The sequence below is a fragment of the Lampetra planeri genome, chromosome 31, assembly GCF_965212315.1.
Source record: "Lampetra planeri chromosome 31, kcLamPlan1.2.h2, whole genome shotgun sequence".
NCBI classification, from domain to species: Eukaryota; Metazoa; Chordata; class Hyperoartia; order Petromyzontiformes; family Petromyzontidae; genus Lampetra; species Lampetra planeri.
In genome coordinates, this window is record NC_136137.1 from 294,690 (window position 1) to 320,559 (window position 25,870).

Here is a 25,870-nt window from a genome sequence, read left to right on the forward strand (position 1 = left end):
TTTCTCATCCCCACTCGCCTATGTTTTCTCGCGTCTCGAGACAAAAGCATATTAGCTGAATACATACAACAGGCATTGCTCGGGAAGCTGGTCCTGTGCTGAATCCATCCAACCTTCAATCACAGAATTGTCTCCTGCCTTCTCGGACCACATGCAGTGCGCCGCTAAGTTAGTTTGCAGTGACAGGTTCCCCTCGCTCCACACACAACAAACATTCCCCGTATTGCCTTGAACAGACTGCGAGGCTGAGTGCTGTTAGCGAGCAGCAACTATGAAGGCCAACACGGTACACCAAGGAGGTGGGCGGCCAGCACCATGCCCAAACGCCTTTGTCTGCCCTGTGGTGATGTTTTTACGCATCGGATTTGATAATCATTTGAGGCTGAGTCGACCTAGGGGAGGCCCAGGACCAGTTAAGATAATTGTCACACGTGTTGGCCGTCAGCGGGAATCGAACTCAGGTTGACAAGTTCGTAGGGCAGTACACGACTGCTCGTAGCACTCACTCACACTCGTAAGAAGAAAGGGATCCCCCTGTGTAGATTCATAGGTTTCCTGAAACAAGTGCTGTTAGCAAGCGCCCATTCAGCCTGGCACTTCACACAAGGGGGGTGGTGTGCAGTCAGGGCCATGCCTACCTGACATTGTCTCCCCTGCTGCTGCACCAGTCACTTACTCATTTAGGGTGGATTTGACCATAGTGAGGACCAGGACAGAATAAGGCGTCACCGATATAATTGATGGCCAGCAATTGAATGCACATTTTCCAGGATGGTCGTGCAGTGCTTAGAATCGCTGTGCAAATGCACGTCGCGCGCATATATACCAGGCGCCTTCAAAGGTGCTCGCTAACAGCACTCACCCAAACAGTCTGTTAAATGCAATATAGGGAAACCTGTCACTGCAGAATAACTTAGCGGCTCGCTGCATGTGGTGCCAACCATACGTCGCACGGTTTACCACGTAGCACAGTTGACTACGTACGGTACGAAAGGAGTTCTACATACATACATAAGATATACGCACATTTGCGTAAACACGTGTCAGCATTGACACATGCGTGTGAACTGTCGCTCGTAGTGGTCACAGTGGGGGGAGAAGCGGGTTGTGGGGATCGCTGAGCCGAACCCCCCACGACGGCCGTTCGCCTGCGCTCACTGCCTGGCACGGAACCCCCCTTCGGGAAGCGACACACTTCCTCTCGTGGCACACAATGGCGTTGCGTGTGCGCTGATGATGTCACCTTCCGCTGCCGCTTGAAAAATACGACAGCGTCGTCAAGCAGCACAGTGTTTGTGGAACCAGGGGCTCCAGCTCTGGACATCTGCGAAAGAGAACTTCATAGCTCATCGGATTCCTCCAGGAGAAATAAAGATTCTTATTTTGAGGGATTTCCACGGTGCCTGGCAGAGGGCGGAAAACGCCAGCACAGTGTGGTGACAACATTATATTTGGTCACGATGGCATCTTGATGATTTGTAATTACGCTGTTGTTTGACATACACATCTATGGAAAGAGCAACTATATCCACGTCAATTTCTCAACTTCCTCGTGTATTAAAAATAAGTTGTATTTTGTTTTACCAAACAATATCTTCTCACCCCTCTTAATTTTATCAGCGTCTCTCGAGTGACCAAGTCTGAATGCATCTATTTATATTTTTGTATTTCTAAATTTTACTGAATTTAGACGTACAAAAATAATACTCTTGATAAATCCGGTCTCACGTTAATTAAATATGAAATCGTGAATATTTGGAAAATTGGATGAGGTTTGTTGTAGAGCCATGTGTTGAAAACGCACAGGCCAGGCGATGTCAAAGCTGCCTGTGGAACGTCATGAATCATATGGTTTAAAGGCCCTTTTTTAAATTCGTAAATTTCTCATTTTACGATTATATAAGTCTGCTCAGCAAATTCCACTTCAGCACACAGTGTCCTGTTAAACACACTGTGACGCCAACGTGCATTACTGAAAAAAAAAATTGTTCGAGAAAAATATGCACAGATGCTCCACGAGTCTCCCGCACTGGCAGTGTCCACCGCTTGGAATGGAAAAGATACCCACGCTCATTTCAGCACCGTCATTTTCTTGATGGCTCAATTGGTTTGTGTTTTCTTTTTTTACACGGCAGCATTCCGCTTGCCTCCTCCGCATGACGTCCACTTGAGAATGGATGGAGGCCACGGGGGATCCAACACAGCCCCCCACCCCCGCCCCGCTGAGTAGAACGGCCTGAGGTCCGGGGTAAAACGTTCTGGATCGCGTGTCCGGCATCACGGAATGTGCCACAGTTTTTGGAGGGAGGCGGAATCCGCGATTGGAATTCCCACAGCCGGCGGATATTTGCCGTCTGTCCGCACGTGGGTCCCAGATGCTCCTGTGCCACGAGATCGAAACACCACGAGCCAGCATCGGGAGAACGGGGGCCGGGGGGACGGAAGATTATCCCACTCTGGCATGACAAAACAACAGCCCGTATTACTCCTTAAAGAATCTAACGGCTGAAAATAAAAATTCGGTGGATTTAAATGAGTGTGTCAGAGTGAGATCAGTCGAATGTCATGCTCAGTTATGGCAGCTGAAAAAGAGAATATGTTACATGTATACATTGCTCAATGGTGTCAGGGTGATGGGTCGACCACAGTCCGCTAGTTTGTCACTGCCGGTGGGTTTGTGTAAAGCAGCGTGCTGGAGGCCGGCAAGGGTCCTGCTGCGTCATGGCCTCCATTACTCATCATCGGTCGTGACGTTGATGCTTCGAGTTGAACTCTGTTTTGTGTGAAGAAGAGAGCCTTGCTGGTGCAGCCCCAGCTGTCTTCGTGCACATGGCCGTGCAGTAGTGTCCTCCTTCATCTGCCCCGTGGCTTTATGCTCTTGTCCATGGTGAGCTGGAGCTTTATCGGTCAGAATCTGATCAACAGATCGGCACGTATAAATAATATTGTGAACGTGACAATATTGTCGGGTTAACGTCAATAATGTTGGCATAATACCACCACGTGGCCTAACTGAAACACAGACACGGATTAGGGACACCTCGGCCAATGTGTCTCTTGTGCAAACTCGACACTTGAAGGGGTGCTCGCTCTCTCGGGTGGACGGGGAGTGCGAGTGAGCTGCGCGCTCCCCAGCGCTGCCGCTGTGGGAATGCGACATGGCACCGATCATCACGATCGACGCCTGCTCGCGGTGGCGCCGGTGATACATATGCGGGACTTCGACGGGACGGGGGCCGCACGTGTCAATCGAGGTGTTGGCTTTCGGTAGGCGGTGTAGCTGATGTCGTTCTTGCTGTTACAGTTGCTATTTGGTTACAGCCACGGGGGAACTCAGTCCCACGGTGAATCCGCGCTTTTTTGGCAACGGAGTCAGCCGGCCCTATCGCATTACAATTCAAATAGAGACCTCGTCCACAGCCAGATGACGAAGCTAATTGCTTTCCCCGCCTTTATTGTATTAGTTAATGGACACATAGACTTAATAATTGAAATTTCATAATTTGAATTGGCAATAATGTTCCAAATCTATGAGAGCAATCGACCATTATGGCTGTAATGTTCTCATGAAACTTGATAATGGTCTTAGTTGCCATATCATCGGCACAGCGATTTTACTTAATTTGTAATACATTTTTTGACATGCTTTAAAATATTGTTGCTGCTGTTTACATTGTTGTTGTTAATTTGCACAAGTTGAGAGGGACACGGGAACAAAGAATGTCACTGCCATGTACCTCATGTATGCATGGGTGTGTGGCCAATAAAGCTGACTTGACTTCACTTGGAAGCCGTTGCCACCAATTGGCTGCCACCAGGTTTAAGGGGAACTTTGTTTGCCAATGCATTGCAGCTGTGTGTTTCCAGTAACGATTTTAACCTCCGTATTTGTTCTCAGATGAGTTTTGTTTAAAACAAAATTGCATTTCCCCATATTAAGCAAACAAGTTGTGAAAAAACAAAGACGTAAAGAATCTCAGAAGGTGGAAAATTTGAGAAAAAAATGATGAAATGGATGTTGCCAATGTAAATAATGAAATAACTATCATTGTGAAAAGACCAGTGAAAGTGGGGGACAAGGTAGAATAACGATCGCATCAGAGACGTGGAAGTGGGAGACAAGGTAGAACAGCGATCACATCAGAGACGTGTAAGTGGGGGACAAGGTAGAACAACGATCACATCAGAGACGTGGAAGTGGGGGACAAGGTAGAACAACGATCGCATCAGAGACGTGTAAGTGGGGGACAAGGTAGAACAACGATCACATCAGAGACGTGGAAGTGGGGGACAAGGTAGAACAACGATCACATCAGAGACGTGGAAGTGGGGGACAAGGTAGAATAACGATCACATCAGAGACGTGGAACAGTGAAAATGAAGCAACAGATAGAACAGGAAGCGTAGAAGCGTGGAGAGGTTCTTGTTTGGAGTTGTGGAAAGAGGAGCACGTGGATCAGGGACAATGCAAATTAGAAACATAATTTACACGAGACGAGTAAGTTGGTTTGTTAGGAGTGATGATGACAGATGGGCGAGACTGGTGATGGGATTACAGCCAAATGTGTGAATGCACTCTAGAGAATGACTGTCATGGAGATGGAGGGGTAAGCTCACATGCACGAATGAGATGGATTGTGACTGTGCACGACTGTGAGGGATTCCTTTTGGCACGGGGAGGCTGTCATCCAGCAGTGGATATATCACGGCTCACAACGATGATAAAAAGTGGTTCCTGAAATGCGTTCCTTGAATGCAACAAACTGCGATGTTGTTTTTTCTTCCACATCATTATGTTATCTGTGTCTGTTTTCTCTTCGAGGCTCGCACTGCGTTTGTTTTATGAGGAAGCACTTTAGAGTAAACACTGGGGCCAGATGTGCCTGTGCTAAGCGTAGCTTCGTGTGTGCGCATGTGTGTCTAACTCCATGGGGAGTGGTAGTGTGGCAGTCAGCGTGCTACGCTACGAAACCCGGCGACCCGAGTTCGATTCCTGCTCAGGGCCAACACGAGTGGCGATTACAGAACCAGTCGATGGCCTCCCCTAGGTCAACTCAGACTAAAATGAGTACCTGCTGCTGCAGTGTGTAAACATCGCCACGAGGGAGACTATGGCGGCCAGGCGTGGTTCTGGCCACCCGCCTCCTCGTTTGCCAAGCCGGCCTTCATAAGTGTGAGCTAGCACCACTTGCCCCAACAATCTATTCAGGCTATATGGGACATATGTGTCTTTGTGTAACTCTGGGTCTGCATATGTGAGTTTGTAATTCTGTGTGTGCGCATAACTGTGTGTGCGTGTGTCTGTCTGTTTCTTTATAGAGGTTGTTTGGGAAGAGTATCGAGTCTGGGATCAGCATGTTTGGCCAGTCCATCTCGGGTCAGGTGGACTTGGATGGGAATGGCTACCCAGGTAAGCAGTTCTTTCTCTCTCTCTCTTTCTCATCCTCGAACCCACAGATGCGGAGTCGCGTGCAGACCAAGAAACTGAGCGAGCCTCGCGTATTGAGACATACATTCCTAAGACTCAGCCTTGGGCCACATTAAATAACTACAGAAAATACAAATAAATAGAACGAGAGAGAGTGTATGCGCACTCGCCGCGGTGGAACAATAAAACACGATATGACATCACAGCGGCAGGGTTTAGCTGGGCAACGCTGAGGGGCATGCGGTGGCGCAAAAAACGCGACGAACCAGCCGCTGGGCTGAGCAGGTGGCTTACACAAAATCCAGACTCCCTCCGCTCCACCTGGAACAATAGTCGGTGATATATGCGCGTTCGTTAGCCCTGCGCACGGTCCTGTGAATCTCCGGCGTGTTTGTTTTAGAACCGCCGATTCGGCCCTCTGCCCTCTTGACATGTTCCGCAAAGTCTCCTGGGGGAATCTTTTCAAGGCCACGCAACGGTCAATATTGGGGATCGAGTCGTGGGAGCTGTCGGGAGTAAATCGTGGGAGCCTGTGGCCCGAGCAGGGGTCGCTTGACCTGAGCATTAGTAGACGGCACTCCAAGGCGGGCGAGCAAAGGCGTCGGGACGGCGACGTGTGTATTGACAGCGCCAGTAAGTCGGTTGTACCCCAAAACAAAACCAATGGCTTAGGGCAGTTGTGTCTCGGCCTCATTACGCCGCCGTGGCTTTAATGCAGCCGCATGGCGTGGGGGGCGGGGGGCTGTAGGTGTCTGACCTCCCACCGCCCGCCTCACATTTCATCATTTGTTTCACTTTCCTTTATCTTGTGCCAATATGCTCAAATAGTGCACATCTGTCTGGCACCCATCTCTCGTGACATCGCCGTCAAGCCGTTCTCTCGCAAGTCTTCTTCTCTTTCGAGTTCCTTCCATTTTTCCGAACAACACACTTTCAATTTCCCTGTATTCCATCCGACATGTGTGTCCAAGTAGTGCCAGTTTCCTCCTCAAGCGTGCCTGTATCATCGGGTCTTCTTCGATTTGCAACCATTTTCTTTCTTTTAGATTGCTCATTCTTATAGTTAAGTCGAAAAACGTTGTACAACCTTTCGCAGCAGTGGAAGTTTTTCTTCAGCAAGAAGCAGGGGACTGGACGAACTCCAGTTGCACAAAAGCTGCGTGATCGGCGTCACAGCCGGTCCCTCAAAGACACAGGGGGCGACAGGCAGAGCACATCGTGACTCATTCTGTTAGCGTTTAACTTTCGTCTGAGTTGGTTTAGTGTTGACTCTTGTCATGTGCCCCCTGAGTTCTTCTATCCAGCCCCTTTAAACGAGGTTAGGATCACCAGTCTCGTCCGTAAGCAGGACGTTATTCACTGTGGTCATGGCTGCAGGATTCACACAGACAATGTCACCCCGCGTGCCACTGTAAATTATGATAAACATTAGCCATTGGTTAATTGCCTCATGATGCATATTAAGTTGAGCAATTTTGTAAAATATTAACAGTTCACGGAATTACCTATTCATGTTTCTTGTTCACATGCAGTAATGCAAAACTTTCCACGGTAATTCACACTCAAGCGCTTAACGACGGCAGCGAGACTGCTTAAACAGCCTTAATGATGCATAATGACTCCCACGCATGACACTGTATTCAGCTGCATTCGTGAATCTATTAACTTGACTTCTATCGGCTGGCATAAATAACCGGACTACTCACAAGATGAGATTGGGCTGGGAAAAAAATTACACTCCAGTTTGAATTTGCGCGATAAACAAATCACGTTACATTTTTCTCATCGGGCCCAGCGCCAGCTCCTCTTGGAGGGGGGCGGGGGTGGGCAGTCGATCTGGTGTGTGGGGGGCCACCACAATAACAGCGATGACAGCGCATAACAGTGAACTTGGGTGGTGCTACGGGGACATTTGGCGGTGCAGGGACCATGACAGCAGCAAAGCGCTGGCCCTGTTCCTCAAAAATCCGACTGCATAAGTCAAAGTTTGATTTGTGTGACCAGGTGAGAACCCAAGATACCAGTGGAGTCTTGTTTGGGAGTACATGTAAACCCTTTTGTAAATCCACTGCTGGATGAGGGCTCCTCGTGCTCTGGCATTGTTGGACCATACTTCGCCACGCTGGTCAGTGTGGATTGGTGAAGGTGGCGAGATTATACATTGGAGCATGGAAGTACAGTACAATGTTTTCTCTACACTGCCCTCTGCTACTCCACGTGTAGGTCCTCAGCCTATAACACCCTTTATGCATCGCGGTCATACATTCAAGCACTGTTCAGACTGCTTGCCTTCTGAAAACAAGAAATCAGGCATATTCCATGGATTTTTTTTATCAATAAAAAAACTGATATTCCACAATAGTCATGAACGGCAAAATGAAAACAGGTCCCACTTGAGAGTCACGCATGTATGTTGAACTCCTCTCCCACCGTACATAGTCAACCGTGCTAATCGGAGGTGTGGGAATTAATCGAAGTGACTCACAGTTGAATTTGAGCAGCGGTAGTATCCTGCGGCGGTGGGATGTTTATCATTCCTGACCGGCCGCTGGGCTCTTAATGCAGTGCCCAAACGGAGAGCTCCGCGTGCATCCCTGCAGTGCGGTGTCCATATGTGCCCAAACCCCAGAGGGCAGGGGCCACAGTTCAGGGGTCGGAAAGAACATTGAGTGAGGCATTAGCGCCGAGCGTCTGGCGATGCCTGGGTTCTATTAGACGAGCTAGCGCCGTTATACTTTTATTGCTGCGCACGCCGTACCGAGGATGAACGCAGCCTCGTAAACTAGCTCTGTGCATCACTTGGCCCACTTAGATGCTTGCAGATCACGACGATGCGGCACCAAAGCAAAAAGACGGTCAAGAGGGTTAACCGGCAGGAGAATACCTTTTAGGAAAATGTGCCGCCAAACTTCAACACTTAGGGCCAGATTCCTATCTTGACAAAGTCACGTACCTGTACGTCCCGCTCGTCAATTCACTGCTGGACGAGGGCCTCGCCACGCCTGTGGGTAGTAAGAGATGTTTGACCATACAGTACTTTTCCACTCTTGTCAGTGCAGGTTGGTGAAGTTAGAGGGAGTACAAAAAAACGATGGATTTTTGCTGCGCCACCCTCTGTTGGCCGTAATGCCGATTACACTTGATTGCATGCGCATGGTGTTCACCCATCTTTGCACAGTCCAGCCTAAAGACCCACTTGGCTTCCGAGATTTGATGATACCGGTCACATTTCGGGTGATTTGGTTATAGCCTGACAATTGCATTGGCAACACGGTAATGTTTTTTACCCAGAAAAGCCTCGTTTTCAGGAGGAGCCTGCGATTGGTCAATCATATTAGCATGTAGGAAGAAAGCGGAGACCCTGCAGAAAACGCATGCACACGAGGAGGTAACAATGATAGCTCCCCACAGGTCGAGTTAAGAATGCATTGAGACACTCGCAGCCAGCCCCGGGCACCTCGCAGCCAGCCCCGAGCCTGCAGCATCAGTCTTACACTGGCGGTCGTCAATACCAGAATTCACCAGGCTCGAATCTGCTTAGTGTCTGAGACATGGCAAAATCTGGCCCATTTGTGACGATTTGGTTGTAGGAATTTGTCCCGTTGTAGATGACGGAATAATTGGTACAGTGTGTAAGAAAAATGGGAGGATTCCTGATCAAGTGACAGTTTAACTCTTTACCGCGTGCGCACTGACGCAGACACAAGCACACAGCGGGTCGGCCACCAGTGTCAGTGAGAAGGGAGAGCTTGTTTTTTGGGCAGCTGAAGATCTTAAAATGAGATATTTCTGCAGGTGCTTTTGTAGAGGGAACTCATTTACTGTGGCTGTTTTTTATTCACATACCGTCCCATTGTTACCATCACAAAAACATCTCTAGTTGTCTTGTATAACGATGCTGAGTTTCCCGTGATGCGTTTAGTGTCAGCGATGTATGAACACAGACGAGCACTGCTCTATTATTGTGTTGTGTACTCGTTTCACGAATCGGAGAAGTCACAAACGCACTGACGAACTTGACGGGCTACGTGGTGGATATAAATTTAAATCAATCCATCTTTATTTTGCGTAACGATATGGTCTTCAATAAATTAGGCATCATCCCATTGCTCAGCAGCTGCCGTTAAAGATGCTGTCGCCTCTGGTTTCTTGCAGACGTCGTCATTGGGGCCTTCACGTCGGACGCGGCAGTGCTCTTCAGGTGAGATGGCGCCACGACCCAACGCTGGCTGCTCGACATTGCCACGTGACGACAAGCCACCTCATTGAGCTGTCATCTGTGGCCAGGATGCTTCTTAAAAAGAGCTACGTAGTTCAGTGGGCCTTGCCTGGTACAATAAAGAATAGTTTAGTTTTATGCGTCTTTTTTTGTGATTTGCTTACCTTTCCTATAATTTGCACTGTTATCGTGTTTTGTATTGTTTGTTGTTGTAACGTTCTGAGCCGCTCCTACTGGACATCTGTGAAAGAGCTTTATAGCTAATCTGATTCCTCCGGCATAAATCAGTATTCCGATTCTGAAATGTGAAGCGCGTGGCGTCGTCTCGGAGAGCACTGAGTGGCGAGCGATCGAGCGCCGACGCACGTGGTGTCCCGCAGGACGCGGCCGGTGATCACGGTGGAGGCGTCGGTGGTGCTGCCGCGCTCCGTGAACATCACGGCGCCGCTGTGTGTGGACGGCGGACAGCCGACGCTCTGCCTCAACGTGAGCGTGTGCCTGCGCTTCCGCGGGCGCGCCGTCCCGGGCAAGATCGGTGAGGGCCCAGTGCTCGCGTATGTGCGCGTGCGTGCGCATGTCTGTGTGGGTGTGTGTTCATGCGTGTCTGTGTGGGCGTGTGTTCATGCGTGTCTGGGGAGTGGTAGTATAGCAGTCCCGCTCACGGCCAACACCAGTGATGATTGTCTGAACCGGTCCTGGGCCTCCCCTAGGTCGACTTAGCCTCAAATGAGTACCTGGTACGGTGTGTAAACATCAGCTCACGGGAGACAAAGTTGTATTGGCATAATGTTTGTCACACCAACCCCGAATGCGCCGTGCCGGCTTTCGTAGGTACTTGCTCACGGCACTGTCCCAACAGTCTGTATGTCGACACAGGGGGTGCGTGCGTGCCTGTGCACATTTAAATTTTCCTCTCTGACTTCAGAGCTCTTCTACAACCTGACGGCGGACGTGGCCAAGAAGGCCGGAGGTTCACGGATCATCCTGGGTCCGTACGCCGACGGCATCACGCAGGTGTCGGGCAAGGCCGACCTCGCATACGACAAGCAGTTCTGCCGCACGCAGCTCGCCTACATCAAGGTGAGGCCTGGGGCAGCACTGGACCGCCACCACTGGGAGCCTGGGTTCGAATCCAGGTCTCAAACGATGAGTGCCAGTGACCGGGGGAGGGGGGGCAGTGGTGGAGGTGAAGCATCGTTTGACTTCCACCCTCGAGTACCTGTTTCGCCACGGGTAGCCACCTCTGAAGTACAACAGAACAGGGACATTTCATGGGAATAAACATATCTCGCAATTCTGTAATATAGAACTACACGTGTAAATACCCTGTCTTGAGTCGTGCAGTATTATGTGCCTCACACAACTGGGGCTTTTAATTTCCTAGTTTATATTACCGAGCGCGTCGCCAGCTACCTCAGACGCCAGCATCTGGAGACTTAGATTCTCACAGCCACGTCTCTCACAGCCTCGCTGTGAAACCTCTCAGGGTGAATTCGTGGCGGGGTTGATTTAAAGGCAGGGGAGGTGTTTTTTTTCCCTTCTGTGTGAAAATTTGGGATAAACATTCCATCCGTCGGGTTATTTATTTGGTCCGTGAAGCAAGGCGGCCATGTCGGTAGCCCGGACGGGCCTGCGAGCGTCTCCACTTGCACACCATGGCCGCGACCATCAACGACAACCTTGACTCCGCTTTCCCTAAACAAGCTGGCAATTAGGTGAACTGGTACATTGAAACTGAAGCAATGCTTGTAAAATGTTGATATGGCTTCTTTGGCATACTGCGTGGTACTGTCCGCAGACTGTACTATCCAGGAAAGCCTCACAGGAAAGTCTCAAGACACCACCTGAGGCATACACACACAGAATACAATGTCACTACTACTACGATATTTAACCCAGTAGAACGTCGCTCAGTCTCAAGACTCTTGTTCAGGAGGCCCCTACTAAGTTTTCACAGTAGAGGGAAATGTTACTGTCTGTGTAATCCCAAATGAGTAATTTGTTCACAGTATTTCAGTATTGGGATATTTGGCCAATATTACTTACATTGTGTTTGTTTATCTCTATGTTGAAAATCCATAAATAACAGGGAGATAAACATACACACTTCACGCAGAAAGATGTCCAAGTCGGGAATTGAACCGGATCCTTCTTGCTATGAAGCAGAAGTGATATAACTGTACTACCCTGCCGCCCGGTGTTAAAAAACACACTGTGAGCGGCAATAAACACAAAAGTACACTAAGGTGCTCTTACCTTCTGTTTTAAATTATAATAGTGGTGTAAATTCTACTTTACTATGGCAGGGGTGAGTCAATCTATTGAACAAAGATGGTTGACCTTTCACAAAACCACATTTTATCCACCCACATTCAATCACTCGTCAGTAATTCGGAAATGGTTATTCATATTTTCACTTTTTATTTCTCCCAACTTAATTTTTTGGAAGAAAAAAAATCTTACACTGTCGCAGCAACGGTTTAAAAAGAAATAACAACCTATTTTGTAAACGTTTACAACAACTTTGTGGGTCGTAGCCTTGGATGGATTTTTTTTTCGTGTCGGCAGTTTTGTCCTGCGAGGACTCGGTCTGTGGCGCACGCCGGCGTCTGTCCGTCCGTCGCTTGCGCAGCGACCACCCCCAGCGACCGTGGCCTCACGCGGGGGCTCCAGCGGGGGCTCCAGCGTCACTCAGACAGCCCGGGGCTATGTTCTCTCTCTCTCCGCTGAACTCGTGCAAGTGCGGGGATGTAAAACACGTGCTGCCTGATTATTGTTTTAGTAAATTTTCATCTTGTTATTTTGGTGGCCGCCACGGGGCCGCCCGGCCGCCCTACCACTCGAGGGCTTTGTTTGTGAGCCGCGCAAAGTCACCGCGATGATTATTCTGCTTTGGTTGATGGTAAAGAAGATATAAACTAAACTATTTTTTTTATTTTACCAGGTAAGGCCCACTGAGCTATATAGCTATTTTTCAGAAGCTACCTGGCCACAAATTATAGCTCAACGAAGTGGCTTATCATGTGGAAATTTCTAGCATCCAAATACTCTAAACGCACATTTCTAAATGTGGCGGGAAAAACCGGAGGACCCGGAGAAAAATCCACACGACCACGGGGAGAGAGACACGCAAACTCCAAATATACAGTCGTCAGGATCGGGATCGAATCTACTACCTCCTGAATACCATACGAGGTAGTCAACATCTCGCCACAGGGAAATAGTTTGAAGTCGCTTGAAAAGTTTTTATATTTGGTATTCATCAAGGGCGACGAATCCTAAAAAATAGTGGACTCCAAAACATATTTATAGCACAGTCATTCAATATTTAACAAAATACATCCCAGGAGGGCGCTCTCATTTCCCATTGATTCATTCTATTGAGCTCCCCACGTCCATGCCTCCGAATCACTTTTCCGATGTCTACGCAATGTTTAACAACAAGACATTTGATGTATTCAAACTTTTTTGATTTGTGTCCATGGCTGATCCAATGTCTGAGAACTGCAACTGCAGTGTGTGGGGTACAGATCTTCCTGGCTGATTAAATGCCCCATTACCACTTTGTTACGGAAATGCAATTTAGAGTAATTACTTAATGACCTAAACATAAACGTTTGACTCGCTCGGAGCGTTCATCCACATGAACTCTTGATTGCACGTTAGTTCTGTGCAATAAGTGCTCTTTGGATATTGTAATATCATTTAACACAATTCTACATACTCGTGTAATTTACTTCTGCAGGAAAACCTCTCTCTGAGCCTCAAGACTATTTTTCAGGAGAATCCTACACCAGGATGTTTGGCCAATTCCATTTTAAGCCGTTTTTTGACACGTGGTCAGAAACAGGAGTCATCTGAAACTGTGGGTGAATGTATTTCATAGAGAGAAGAGTCAGTCGTAGGCAGAGTAGAAGAGGAAGGCCGAGACCCTGGAATTGAACATAGGAGAGGGAGTGGGCAGCACGGGCGGCTGGGGAAAGGAAGTTCCAGACAATGAAAGCAGCACAGGAGAATGGGTAACCTGCCACTGAACGAAGGTTCACTGGGGGCTTCAGCAAAAAGTCTTGGTTGCTGGAGCAGAGAGTGCATGGAAGGAAATAGAGTGAGATGAGAGGGAGAGGTAGGAGGGCGTGTAGAGGTGAGTAGGGTGAGATCAGTGGAGAGATGCGGGCGGAGGTGAGTCCATTCTGGATGTTGACGATGGCGAAGTGCGACCTTGATTCTGGCAGCGTGCGCCGCTGCGCCGTGCGGGGTAGCGAGCGAACGCCTCGTCTGTCGGCAGAGCCACGTGCACGGGTGCGCAGTGCGACTCTGCAAACAGCTGACGCTCGCTCGCCAGATTACAAACGGCTTCTCCTCGTCCTGTGCAAGTGTCGACCGCGTTTCTTTTTTAACCGTCGTCTGCCTTGACGGACAAATGCAGAGACTCGATATGACGCGTCGGGCGCAGCGCGTTTTTCCCTGATGGCACGGCGGTAGCGAGAGAAGGTCGTGGGTTCGTTCCCGACCCCGACGCCTGCTGTATATTTCGAGTTTTCATGCTCTCCCTTTGTTCGTGTGGATTTTTCTCTGGGTCCTCCGGTGTTTCCCTCCACATTTAGAAACCTGCGTTAATAGCATTCAGCTGCTATAAATTTACACACGATAAGCAACTTCGTTAAACTATAATTTGTGGCCAGGTCGCTTCTGAAAAAGAGCTATATAGCTCAGTGGGCCTTACCTTATAAACTTTAATAGTTTAGTTTCGCGTCACGAGCACGCGGTATTGATCGCGGCGCTGCGTGCGGGGGCACTGCCTGGGCCACGTCCCGGTGTCCGAGTGGGTCGGCCGGAGATCTTTAACTCAACTTGGGTTTTTATCATTATTATTACTGAACGGAGTTATGGAAAACAAAGTTAATTGTTTTTTGTCTCGGTCGAAATTCACAATTGTTTATGCTCCAGTGAAAGCTTTATGGGCCTGTAGGTTTTTTCTTCACATTTTTGTCAATTCTGTGCATTTTTATCATGCGCCTATTACTGTTACCTTTTTTTCTCCAAACAAAGAGTTTTAAATACAGTATTTATATTTTTCAGCACTGCATGACACATGTATGATGGTAATTATGCTAGCAGTGATTATTATGTCAATGGTAATAGCACTGATATTGATGTTGATTATTCTGATGATTATTCTGATGAAGATAAGCATAATGAAAGTAGAGATTATGATAGCAATAGTTATAGCATTTATGAAGTAGTTCACAATGGTCATAACGACGATGATTATGATATCACGATGCTGCTGCTGAATCCGCTTGCACCGTGGTAACGTGGCTCGCGGCACGGTGGGTTTTCATTCCGCCAGCGGGACATGAGGGACGTAATCTCGCCGCTGGCTTTCGAGGTGTCCTACTGGCTGGGCAAGCACCACGTTGACGACGCGGGCAGCACCAACGGGCGGCCCAGATTCCCCTCGCTGGAGCCCATTCTGCGCTGGAACGACGGGCGCGGCAGCGTCGTGCGCAACAAGGTGCCGCGGGCAGGAGGGACCAAACGGCGACCCAAAACAGTGACTTCACTGAGCCTCGAGACTCTTTGTCAGGAAGGTCCTGCCAAGTTTTCGTAGTTGAGCGCAATGTTGCTTTTCTGTGTAATCTTCATAGTTGAGCGTTGGGATGTTTGGCCGAATCGAGTTCACATTGTATGGGGGCATCTTTAGCTATGGGAGGAAACCGGAGAACCTGGAGGCAACCCGTGTAGAACAAGGGGAGAACCTACAAACTGCACACGCTCACAAACACCCACATACTTACTCGCACCGTCACTCATACTCTGCAGAAGACAGCGGAAGGGCATTCAAGATTCACGTCGAAAGGGACCCGAGTCAGGCATTGAACCCAGGCAAGAAGCGCCCTGCAGGCTTGTCAAGAGACGCGGCATTTTTATTCGCCGCGCCGAGCGATCAATTTCGTGACAACTGCAATACACGGAGGCTGTGGTGCTTGAGGCTCAACACGAGGCTTCAGGCCTGTGACGAAGCTGGTGGAGCGAACGCTATGGGCTCACACACGAAATTTATTTTGCCAGGACGAGGGTACTCTGCAAGCCCACTGGCTATCAGCAAAGATTCGTTCATGAAGCCATCCAGATATATGAACACTGACACAATTTCAACCGAGAAGATGGGTACAAACTGAGCAATCATGGGAAAGACGTTATTAACCAGTTTAGGTCATAACTGGCTGTGTTGTTCCCTCCCTACCTACCTACGTTAGCAGTTGTTTTCGACTCTCTGAGTTACATTCACTAACACAGCCACCGTTAGCTGTGTTCGCAAATGGCGGCTTGCCATCCTTTTCCACCTCCAGGTGGTGATGGCTCTTTCCGAGCTCTCTCCGAGTTTACATTTACAAGCACGTTTCTTACATTGACATCCTGATCTCTCACAATACAATGGCCACCCCCACAGCTTCGTTTGTGCAAATTTCATCTCTAGCCCCGCCCACTGACCCTTGGGCTACACCCATCTCAAACCTTTATAACTTAGCAGCGCTCCCACCATATATTCTCAGCAGCTCTCCCGCTATATTTTTCACCTGATGACGATTGCTTGTGTTGCAATCGAAACGTCGTGATATTGTTATTATTTTATTATTTGTTCTATCTACGTGGCTTTACCGAAAGAACCAAAGAATATGAATTCCTGCAGTCACGAAAGCTTTAAGTCAAGATTTAACTCAACACATGCCTACATAATAACACCACGGTCTGAAATATTTATATAAAAACAGTGACGTTTCAGGTAATGACTGAAGAAGGGCCATTGCCCGAAACGTCACTTATCATCTATTTATTTTTTAAGTCATAGTGCTATTGACGAATCAAACGTGCGTACGATTTTCCATTTCTCAAACATTTCCCGTGTGCACACTCGCAGACCGTGTTCGAGAGGAATTGCTTCAACGAGGATTGCGCCACTGACATGAAGTTGGAGGCCAAGATGTTCGGCAAAAGGTGAGAGTTGTTGCGACCGTTAACTTCTCTTTAGCAGCGAATAATGAACCACTCTCCCCCTCTGTGCATAGTGTTCAGTTTACTTATTCCCTGCTGCCTTGGGAAAACGTTATATCTGATGGGAGTGGTTCTCCTGGGAACTTTATACGTGGAGGAAGTGAAAGATGGGTGTGGTTAAAGCAACATGTTAAAAATAAAAACTTGCCCGAGACGGCGACATCGATGAACGTTAAAACATTTTTTTAATGTTCATTCAAATTTTATTTTACCAGGTAAGGCCCACTGAGCTGTATAGCTCTATTTCAGAAGCGACCTCGCCACAAATGATAGCTCAACGAAGTGGCTTATCATGTGGAAATGTATTGCAGCCAAATACTCTAAACACATTTTTTTAAACGTGGAGGGAAAAATCAGAGGACCTGGAGAAACATCTAAGCGCCCACGAGGAGAACATGCAAACTCCAAACATATAGGCGTCAGGTTCGGGATCGAACCCACGACCTCCTGTATACCAGGCGAGGTAGTCAACATCTCGCAACCATGGCGCCTAACTGGTCCAGATCCCCTTTCGCATCACGAGGCAAAGCTCGTGGCTCCCGGCGCTGCTGCTCCTGAGCGGCAGCGAGTGCGCCACCCGCATGAAGTTCCTACAGGTAAACAAAGTAATTTCACCAACCTATGTAAATGAGTTGTAATTTCCACCATGCCTACGGGAAAATCAGATGAACTCTCTTGAACCCTTCTCGTGCTACGCTTCAACAAAACGTGTTTTGCATTGAGCGCATTTATTTCTCTCGACTTAGCGCGGTAAATTAATAAATGAATGCGCGGCACGAAGCCAATGGCGCGTTCCATCATAAATCTTTACCATTCGTTTGTTTGGTTTAAGAAAAAGCGGTGTTCTCGGTTGTACGAGGCCGGTGACTTTACCGCAGGTTTTCGCCGAGTTCTGTGCCAGCTGGCTCCAAACTCGCCTTTAAGCACTCCGCGTGAATCCGCGGCTGATTATTTTGCCGTAGCAGCACATTTTTGGGGGTTTTGAGGCTCTATACTGGCAGATTAGAACGAAACTGACATTTTCTTGGGATCTGCGAGCGTACTTCGCACACTCACCGTTCACCGCGAGCGCACGCGGCGATGCGAGACTTTTTTTGCGCGACTGCAGCAGCTTCAGGTTTCGTCAGTAAGTCATTGGGAATGCACGCATGAGTGATGCATGAGTGATGCATGAGTGATGCATGAGTGATGCATGAGTGATGCATGCGTGATGCATGAGTGATGCATGAGTGATGCATGAGTGATGCATGAGTGATGCATGAGTGATGCATGCGTGATGCATGAGTGATGCGTGAGTGATGCATGAGTGACGCATGAGTGACGCATGAGTGACGCATGAGTGACGCATGAGTGATGCATGCGTGATGCATGAGTGATGCATGAGTGATGCATGAGTGATGCATGAGTGATGCGTGAGTGATGCATGCGTGATGCATGAGTGATGCATGCGTTATGCATGAGTGATGCATGAGTGATGCATGAGTGATGCATGAGTGATGCATGAGTGATGCATGAGTGATGCATGAGTGATGCATGAGTGATGCATGAGTGATGCATGCGTGATGCATGCGTGCATGAGTGATGCATGAGTGATGCATGAGTGATGCATGCGTGCATGAGTGATGCATGAGTGATGCATGAGTGATGCATGCGTGCATGAGTGATGCATGAGTGATGCATGAGTGATGCATGAGTGATGCGTGAGTGATGCGTGAGTGATGCGTGAGTGATGCGTGAGTGATGCGTGAGTGATGCGTGAGTGATGCGTGCGTGCATGAGTGATGCATGAGTGATGCATGAGTGATGCATGCGTGCATGAGTGATGCATGAGTGATGCATGCGTGCATGAGTGATGCATGCGTGCATGAGTGATGCATAAGTGATGCATGAGTGATGCATGAGTGATGCATGAGTGATGCATGAGTGATGCGTGCGTGCATGAGTGATGCGTGCATGATGCGTTTGCGCGTGGGCGATGCGCGCGTGGGCGATGCGTGCGAGCGTGATGCGTGCGTGGGCGATGCGCGCGTGGGCGATGCACGCGTGGGCGATGCGCGCGTGGGCGATGCGCGCGTGGGCGATGCGCGCGTGGGCGATGCGTGCGTGCGCGATGCGCGCGAGCACGTGAACGCCCCGAGTGGGGTGAACCGCGACGGGCACAGAGCGGAGGGCGCGTGCCGTTTGGGTCAGACCTCTGGTGGGGGGGGAGATGTCGGCGGCACGTTGATTGCCACGCCTGCGGCGGCTTTACCAGTGTTCCGTGTTTGCAAACCCACATCGAAGACAATTTGTTTTAGAAGTCCCGGTGTTGGCTTATTGTAGTTACTTCGGGGTTTGCGCTATTTATTTTTCCAGTATTTAGTTGGCAAATTTTTAAGAAAACCGCTGCGGCGAAATGAACTTTTTAAGTTGTAAATGTGTCCACTCCACAAACAGAGCCGGGTACACGGCCGGGGCGTGCAGGCCACATCGTTAGGTGCGATGCACATGCTCTCGGTGAGGTCCCACGTGGGTGGGTGGGTGGGGTTTGGGCGTGTTGGTGCACCACCCAGGCAGGCATGGGGATTGGGCTTCGCTACTTCGTGTGCGACACGCCACCCACTTGTCCATGCGCTGCTGCGGTGGTTCCCAGCCTGTGCTCCGTGCACCACCAGTGCTCCTCCAGGCCATGGGACGTTAACCGCCGGATACGGTGCAGTTCGCAATGTTTTATACAAAACACCACGTTTTTACCGCATGGTGGTCTGCAAATGTTTCTGGAGGGCTCAGTGTTCCATGCATCCAGAGAGGTGGGAGACCGCTGGCTCAGGAGCACGGGGCATCTTGTGGACATTACTCGCATCAATGTGAGATGGGCTGAGCTGATTTGTGAAGCTGTGTTGTGGGCGGCAGAGGGGTGGTGCAGCATAACATATTGTTGTACTGTACGTCTATGCTCCCCGCCTTCGCCAACTCGTACTGACCATTGTGGTGAAGAATGATCAACCAACTTCCACGACCAATACACCGTGGGGAGGTCCCCATCCAGCAATGGACTGGCAACAGGTTGTAAAATGATGTTTGTAATGGCGTGACTACCTCTAAACTTGCTGCCTGGTCCCACCCGGAGCCGTGGGTGGGTTACCTCGTCGGCGGGAGCGGGAGACAGACGCGGGCGCTGGTGGCAGGGCAATAACGCTGCGATGCGACTTTCAGTGCCATCCAGACGGAAGAGCTGGTGATCGGGGATGGGCGTACGGTGTCACTGAACGTGACCGTGAGGAACGAGGGCGACGACGCGTACGACGCCACCACCACGCTCTCCTTCCCCAGCTCCCTCTTCTTCGTCAAGGTTTGGGAGCCGGTGAGTTAACCTGTCGGAAAGTCGGTTAACCCGCCAACTGTTCAGTAAGTGATACGGTTCACCAATTATTCGCCGAATGAACAATGAAACATTGATCCATTGGTCGAGTCAATCATTCATTACACCAATCGATCATTCAAACCAATCACTCAGCAATTAGGCAATAAACTATTCATCCAATCATTCAAACAGTCAATGAACCAAGCCTTCAACTAATCAATTGCTATTTCAAGCAACTGACCAACTCGTCAAGCTTTTAGTTTACACATAATTCAATCAACCAACCAATTAATCAATTAATAATTCAGTCGTCATCAGCCACTGTGATGGAGACCGCCTGTGTAAGTCTGTGTCAGTCTGTGTCAGCCTGTGTCAGCCTGTGGCCGCCTGTGGCCGCCTGTGGCCGCTCCTGGTTCATGGCACCAACAGGGACTGGGCCGCCAACCCTCGGGGTAAAGGACAACTAGAAACCCAGACGAGTAGTATAAACAGTCAGGGGAAGTTAGTCTTAAACATTTTAATTGTTGTTCTTAATGAAATATTTGTAATAAAAGACTTGACCACGATCTCTGGCTCAGTGTCCTTTATTCGGTCCGTACTGCGTTCCCACACGGCTGTCTCTCTTATTCTCTCTGTGCTGGTTCCGATGTCACTCCAGTCCACATCAGCAGCCCCGCTGCTGTTCTTGTCGCTCTTGCAGCCCCACAGCAGCTCCGCTGCTGTACTCTCACACAGCTCCCTTGGCTGTTCCTGCTGCAGCTCTGACAGCCTCGTGCTGTCTCGCCTTCTCGTCGCTCCTGCGACTCTTGGCAGCCACCCCGCTGCTCCTCACACACAGCCTTACTGCCTATCTCTATCTGCAGCTTTACACCTCCCAGTAGCTCCCTACTGTTCCCAGGGTTGGCTCCCGCTTCTCACGGTGCCCCCTCGGCTCGTACGCCCGCGTGGCCCCACACCTTTCTATTCACACCCCGACTGCCTTCTCCTTCCGGTTTACCCGCTTAAGGACCCCCTACCTTTCACCCACGTCACCTGGCTCCGCCTCCTCGTGACGTCACATCCGGAAGGTCGCTTTCGCCCGCATTACACCACCCTCCCCCATAGAAAAAACCCAGCCGACCTCGGCTGAACAACACCAAAGCGTAATGCGGTGAACCGACCTTCCCCCTTAAAGGACACTAAGCATGCAATATAACAACAAGAACAACACACAAGTAACATCGACGAACGTACGAAAGCATGCGATAAATACGACGGCAAGAACAAGAACAATAACAACATACAATCAACGAAACGTAAGCGATTTGGAACGAGTGCGGGTCGCCGGCCCGTCCCGGACGGTCGGCGGCCCACTTGTAGAACGGGGACGCGATGGAACACGAGAAATGACAGGGGGTAATTCCCCTGCTGCGATTGGAAGTCCACCGACATCTCGTGTCCCTGACGAATCAGTCTTGGTCGTATTCCGCGAATGCGCCTGCAGCGGGGTCGGAAGGGTCGCCGGGCTTGAAGGTCCCGCAGCCCTGGCAGGCGCCCTCCGAACAGGCCCACTCCTCCCCCGCGGTGTCACGGTCGGCCTGTCTGGAACAGGTACGACAGGCGCTCGAGCAAGATCAGTGGACGCAGGCAGGGGAGAGTCGGCAGCAACAGACCCCGGCAAGGCAACATTGGGAGATGACGCATCACGTAGGGGAGCAACATATGGTTTCAACCGCGACGTATGAACAAACCAACGGCGAGAACCAAACTGAACGCGCGCCGACTGTGGATTGGGAACCTCAATGAGGCGCACAGGACCATGCCAAGGTTTGTGCAATTTAGGAGAGGTCCCCGGCCGCACCTGCGGGCAATGGAGCCAGGCCAGGTCTCCCACCTTCCAGGGGCACTCCCCCTCAGACCGCCGAGCATACCGCTCGTTCCGGGCCTGGGCTTTGGCCGTAGCCACGCGGGCGTTTTCCTGCGCCTCCGTAACCCGGCGAACCGTGTCCTGAATGTATTCAGGGAGTGGTTTACGAGGTCCCTTCACCCCAGTACCCAATTGCACATCCACCGGAGGCACGTTTTCCCGACCATACATAAGGTAAAACGGCGAATACCCTGTAGCCGCATGGGGCGTCATCCTGTACGCCGAAAGCACTCCGGGGATGTGCAGATCCCAATCCGATTGCTGTTCACTCACAGTATGGCAAAGCATGGCAGACAATGTCCTGTTCAGCCGCTCAACCATACCATCCGTCTGCGGATGGTATGGAGATGTCCGTATCTTCTTAGTCCCAAGGCCTGCGCACACTTCAGCCAATAATTTAGAAGAGAAATTTCGGCCCTGGTCTGTGAGGAGTCTCTCCGGCGCCCCCTTGTCCATAATGTACCCAAACAAAAAGGCGTCGGTGATGGCCGCGGCCGACTGATCGGGCAACGGCCAGGCCATCGGCCAACGGGAGAGATACTCAACCCCTACCAGCAAATATTTATTTCCCCTCGCCGATGGTGGGAAGGGTCCCAATATGTCCAGTGCCACCAATTCATTGACTCGAGACACCTGAATCGACTGGAGAGGCGGCACGTAAGGATGTTTAGGCGGCTTACGCCGGGCGCATTCAGGGCACGCGCGCACGTGCCCTACGACATCTGTCGCCATGCCGTGCCAAAAATAATGACGTTGTAACGTCAACAAGGTCTTCTGCACCCCTAAATGCAATAGTGTGTCACAATGGAGAGTTCTAATCAACTCAAATCGCAAGGACGTTGGTACCACCACACGCCAGCTTTCCTGGAACCTTTCTTGCCACATAAGCAGACCATCTCGGAGAGCGGTTCGCGGCCCCACAGCCGAACTCGGACTCCCATTGTCCCTCATAGACCGCTTCCGCATGGACAACAACGACTCGTCCATCATCTGTTCCCGAATCCAGACAGACCGCGGCAGATTCAAAACCCCATCAGTCGGTCCCGGTTCCATCGGAGTATCCGACTTCCCGACGGCCAACGAAAGCGGCTGAGGGGGGTTCAGAATCGGCGAACACCTATGCGTCCCCGACGCACATTTACAAGGGGCGCGCCCTGGTAATCTGGAAAGTGCGTCAGCGTTCGCATGGCGCACTCCCTTCCGATGTTGAATTTGGAAGGAAAATTCCTGCAGCGTGTCCAACCAACGTGCCCACTGTCCCGATGGCTGGTCCATTTTAAGTGCATATTGCAAGGCCGCATGATCCGTACGCACAATAAAAGAACGACCGTAAAGGTACGGTCGAAATTGCCGTAGGAAAAAAACAACCGCCAAAAGTTCTCTACGAGTGACACAGTAGCGTGTTTCCGCAGGCGACAAGACTCGGCTACCATACGCCACGACGCGCTCTACGCCCCCTTTAGACTGTGATAATACCGCCCCAATACCTGTGTCACTCGCGTCCGTATCAAGAATGAAAGGGCGATCAAAATCGGGATAATCCAATGTCGGGGCCGTAGCCAATAGATCACGCAGACTCCGAAAGGCCGCCTCTTCCGGCTCTCCCCAAACAAATTTCCGTCCTTTACCCGTAAGGAGATGCAAGGGCCTCGCAATCGTCGCAAACCCCGGCACAAATCTTCGGTAATACGAGGCAAATCCCAAAAAGCGCCGAACATCCCCCACAGAGGCCGGAGTCGGCCAATCCCGGACACACGCCGTCTTTTCCGGATCCGTGGACACCCCCTCTGCACTCACAATGTGCCCCAAATAACGGACGGACCGTTGCAGTAGGTGGCATTTCTTTGGTTTGAATTTCAAATTGGCAGAGCGCATCCTCGTGAACACTGTCTCCAGCCGCGTTAAATGTTCCTCAAATGTGCGGCTGAACACAATAATATCGTCCAAATATATAAGACACGTCTCCCACTGCAACCCCGTCAAAACGAGCTCCATCAATCTTTGAAATGTAGCAGGGGCCGCATTCAATCCCATCGGGAGGCAGTTGAATTGAAATAACCCCTGCGGCGTACGGAATGCGGTTTTCTCCCGTGAGGACTCGTCAAGGGGAAGCTGCCAAAATCCCGAAGAGAGGTCCAGTGTGGAAAAGAACTTAGCCCCTGACAATGCGTCAAGGGAGTCGTCCATACGCGGCAGGGGGTACGCATCTGCCACCGATATCTTATTCAATTTCCGGAAATCGACACAAAATCGCAAGTTGCCATCCTTTTTCTTAACCAAGACCACAGGAGCGCCCCATGGGCTGTTAGATGGCGATATAATGTCCGCAGCCAACATGTCTTCCACCGCCCCCCGAACGTGTTCTCGCTCCGCTGGACTCATCCGATGCGAATTTAACCGAATAGGGGCAGCGTCGCCCGTCTCAATGTGATGGGAAAGTAACGATGTGCGTCCCAAATCCAAATCGTCGGAGCTGAACACATCCGAATACGTCAGCAACAATTTACGCAGCGCATCACGTTGCCCCACGGACAGGGAAGAATTTTCATCACACAAGGTAGCGATCCAACGATTATCCGAACCCCTTGGCTCGGAAACACCAGCGACCACTCCTCGGCGATGCGGACAATCGCGCGTCGCAAACGCCGTAGTGGCATGTGCCACAACCGTACCGGCCGGAACACGAATGTTTTCCACCCCCGCATTAAGCACCTGTAAAACCGGTAATTGATCCGGCCGGACGATGGTCTGTGCCCCAACTAACGCCAATCCCGTTGTTATCGTGGCGGATGGTGACAACAAGACCCCTTGTGCTCCTAGCCGATTGGGCAGGGGCTTCCGATACCGCAAGGGTATAAGCATCTGTGAACCAGGTGGGATGTCCACAGATGCGACGGACAGCGCCTGCACCTGTACGGCCGAAGCAGGTCGCCCCCAGGGCGACGGCAGAAACGAGATTCGACGGCCCCCCGGCAATTCAATACAATTCTCATTGATTTTAATCAAAATGGGCATCTTAGCCAAAAAATCCGTGCCTAGTAAGCAAGGAACCGCCAAAGATCTCGATATTAACACAACGCCCGAAGCCGACACATCCCCTATAGATATCTTAGCATCCACCTGGCCCACGATACCCATACTACCCCCGTTCGCAGCGACGCAAGACCCATAAACCGGACGCACAGCCCCCGGCGGAATGCCCAACAGATGGAAAATGACATCCGATATAATAGTCGCAGACGCTCCCGAGTCGACCAAAATGCGCACGTCCACACCTTGTATGGACCCCGGCACAGTGGACGAACCCGTAGCGGCCGCGACAACTCTCCGTGCCAATTTGCGCCACTGCGTAACTGAATGACAAGGCCCCGTCGATGGCCTTTCTTTAACAACAACAATAGGATCGCGCAACAAGGGTGGTGGGTGAGGTGTAAAGCCTTGCCGAGTGTCTGGTGCGTGCCGACATGCCTGTTTCGGAGGTTCCTTGGTCGGCTTGTCCGGTGTTGTGGGCTCCTGCTGCGGCGGACCCGGGAAGCGGGCCCAGCAATCTTTGGCGTAATGGCCCCTACGGCCGCAGCGGAAGCAATCGGCCTCGTTGCGCCGAAGCGCAGGTCTTGCATCCCGGCGGCCCCGTCCCGATGGCGTAGCGCGCGGCCCCGGCCTTCCGCGTCCCGACCATGGAGAGGAGGCAGCCGTCAGCTCCTGTGGACCCCGCTCATCCGGCACATAGATCGCCCTTGTGGGGTCCCACCCCATCGCGCCTCCTTCCTTGACGGGCCCACCCGTCCATGCCGCCACTTGCTTCCAGCGACGGAGATTAAACTGCGCATCCAGACACTTTGCTGCCGCCCGGGACGTGAGCTTCTCATGCCCACACACAGGCATGGGGATCCCCAGATCCCGAGACAGCTCCAGCAT

At 50.6% G+C, this 25,870-nt stretch overlaps 1 protein-coding gene across 1 annotated transcript in view; it reads left to right on the forward strand.

Moving 5' to 3' along the window:
* The window catches only part of ITGA9 (integrin subunit alpha 9), a 67,314-nt gene that overhangs the window by 21,845 nt on the left and 19,599 nt on the right, over positions 1 to 25,870 (forward strand). Inside the window, exons 12-18 of the mRNA XM_078608868.1 lie at positions 5,320 to 5,410; positions 9,584 to 9,629; positions 10,028 to 10,182; positions 10,573 to 10,727; positions 14,998 to 15,162; positions 16,570 to 16,646; positions 19,899 to 20,046. Coding sequence (XP_078464994.1) covers positions 5,320 to 5,410; positions 9,584 to 9,629; positions 10,028 to 10,182; positions 10,573 to 10,727; positions 14,998 to 15,162; positions 16,570 to 16,646; positions 19,899 to 20,046 — 837 coding nt within the window. The remainder of the gene's footprint in view (positions 1 to 5,319; positions 5,411 to 9,583; positions 9,630 to 10,027; positions 10,183 to 10,572; positions 10,728 to 14,997; positions 15,163 to 16,569; positions 16,647 to 19,898; positions 20,047 to 25,870) is intronic.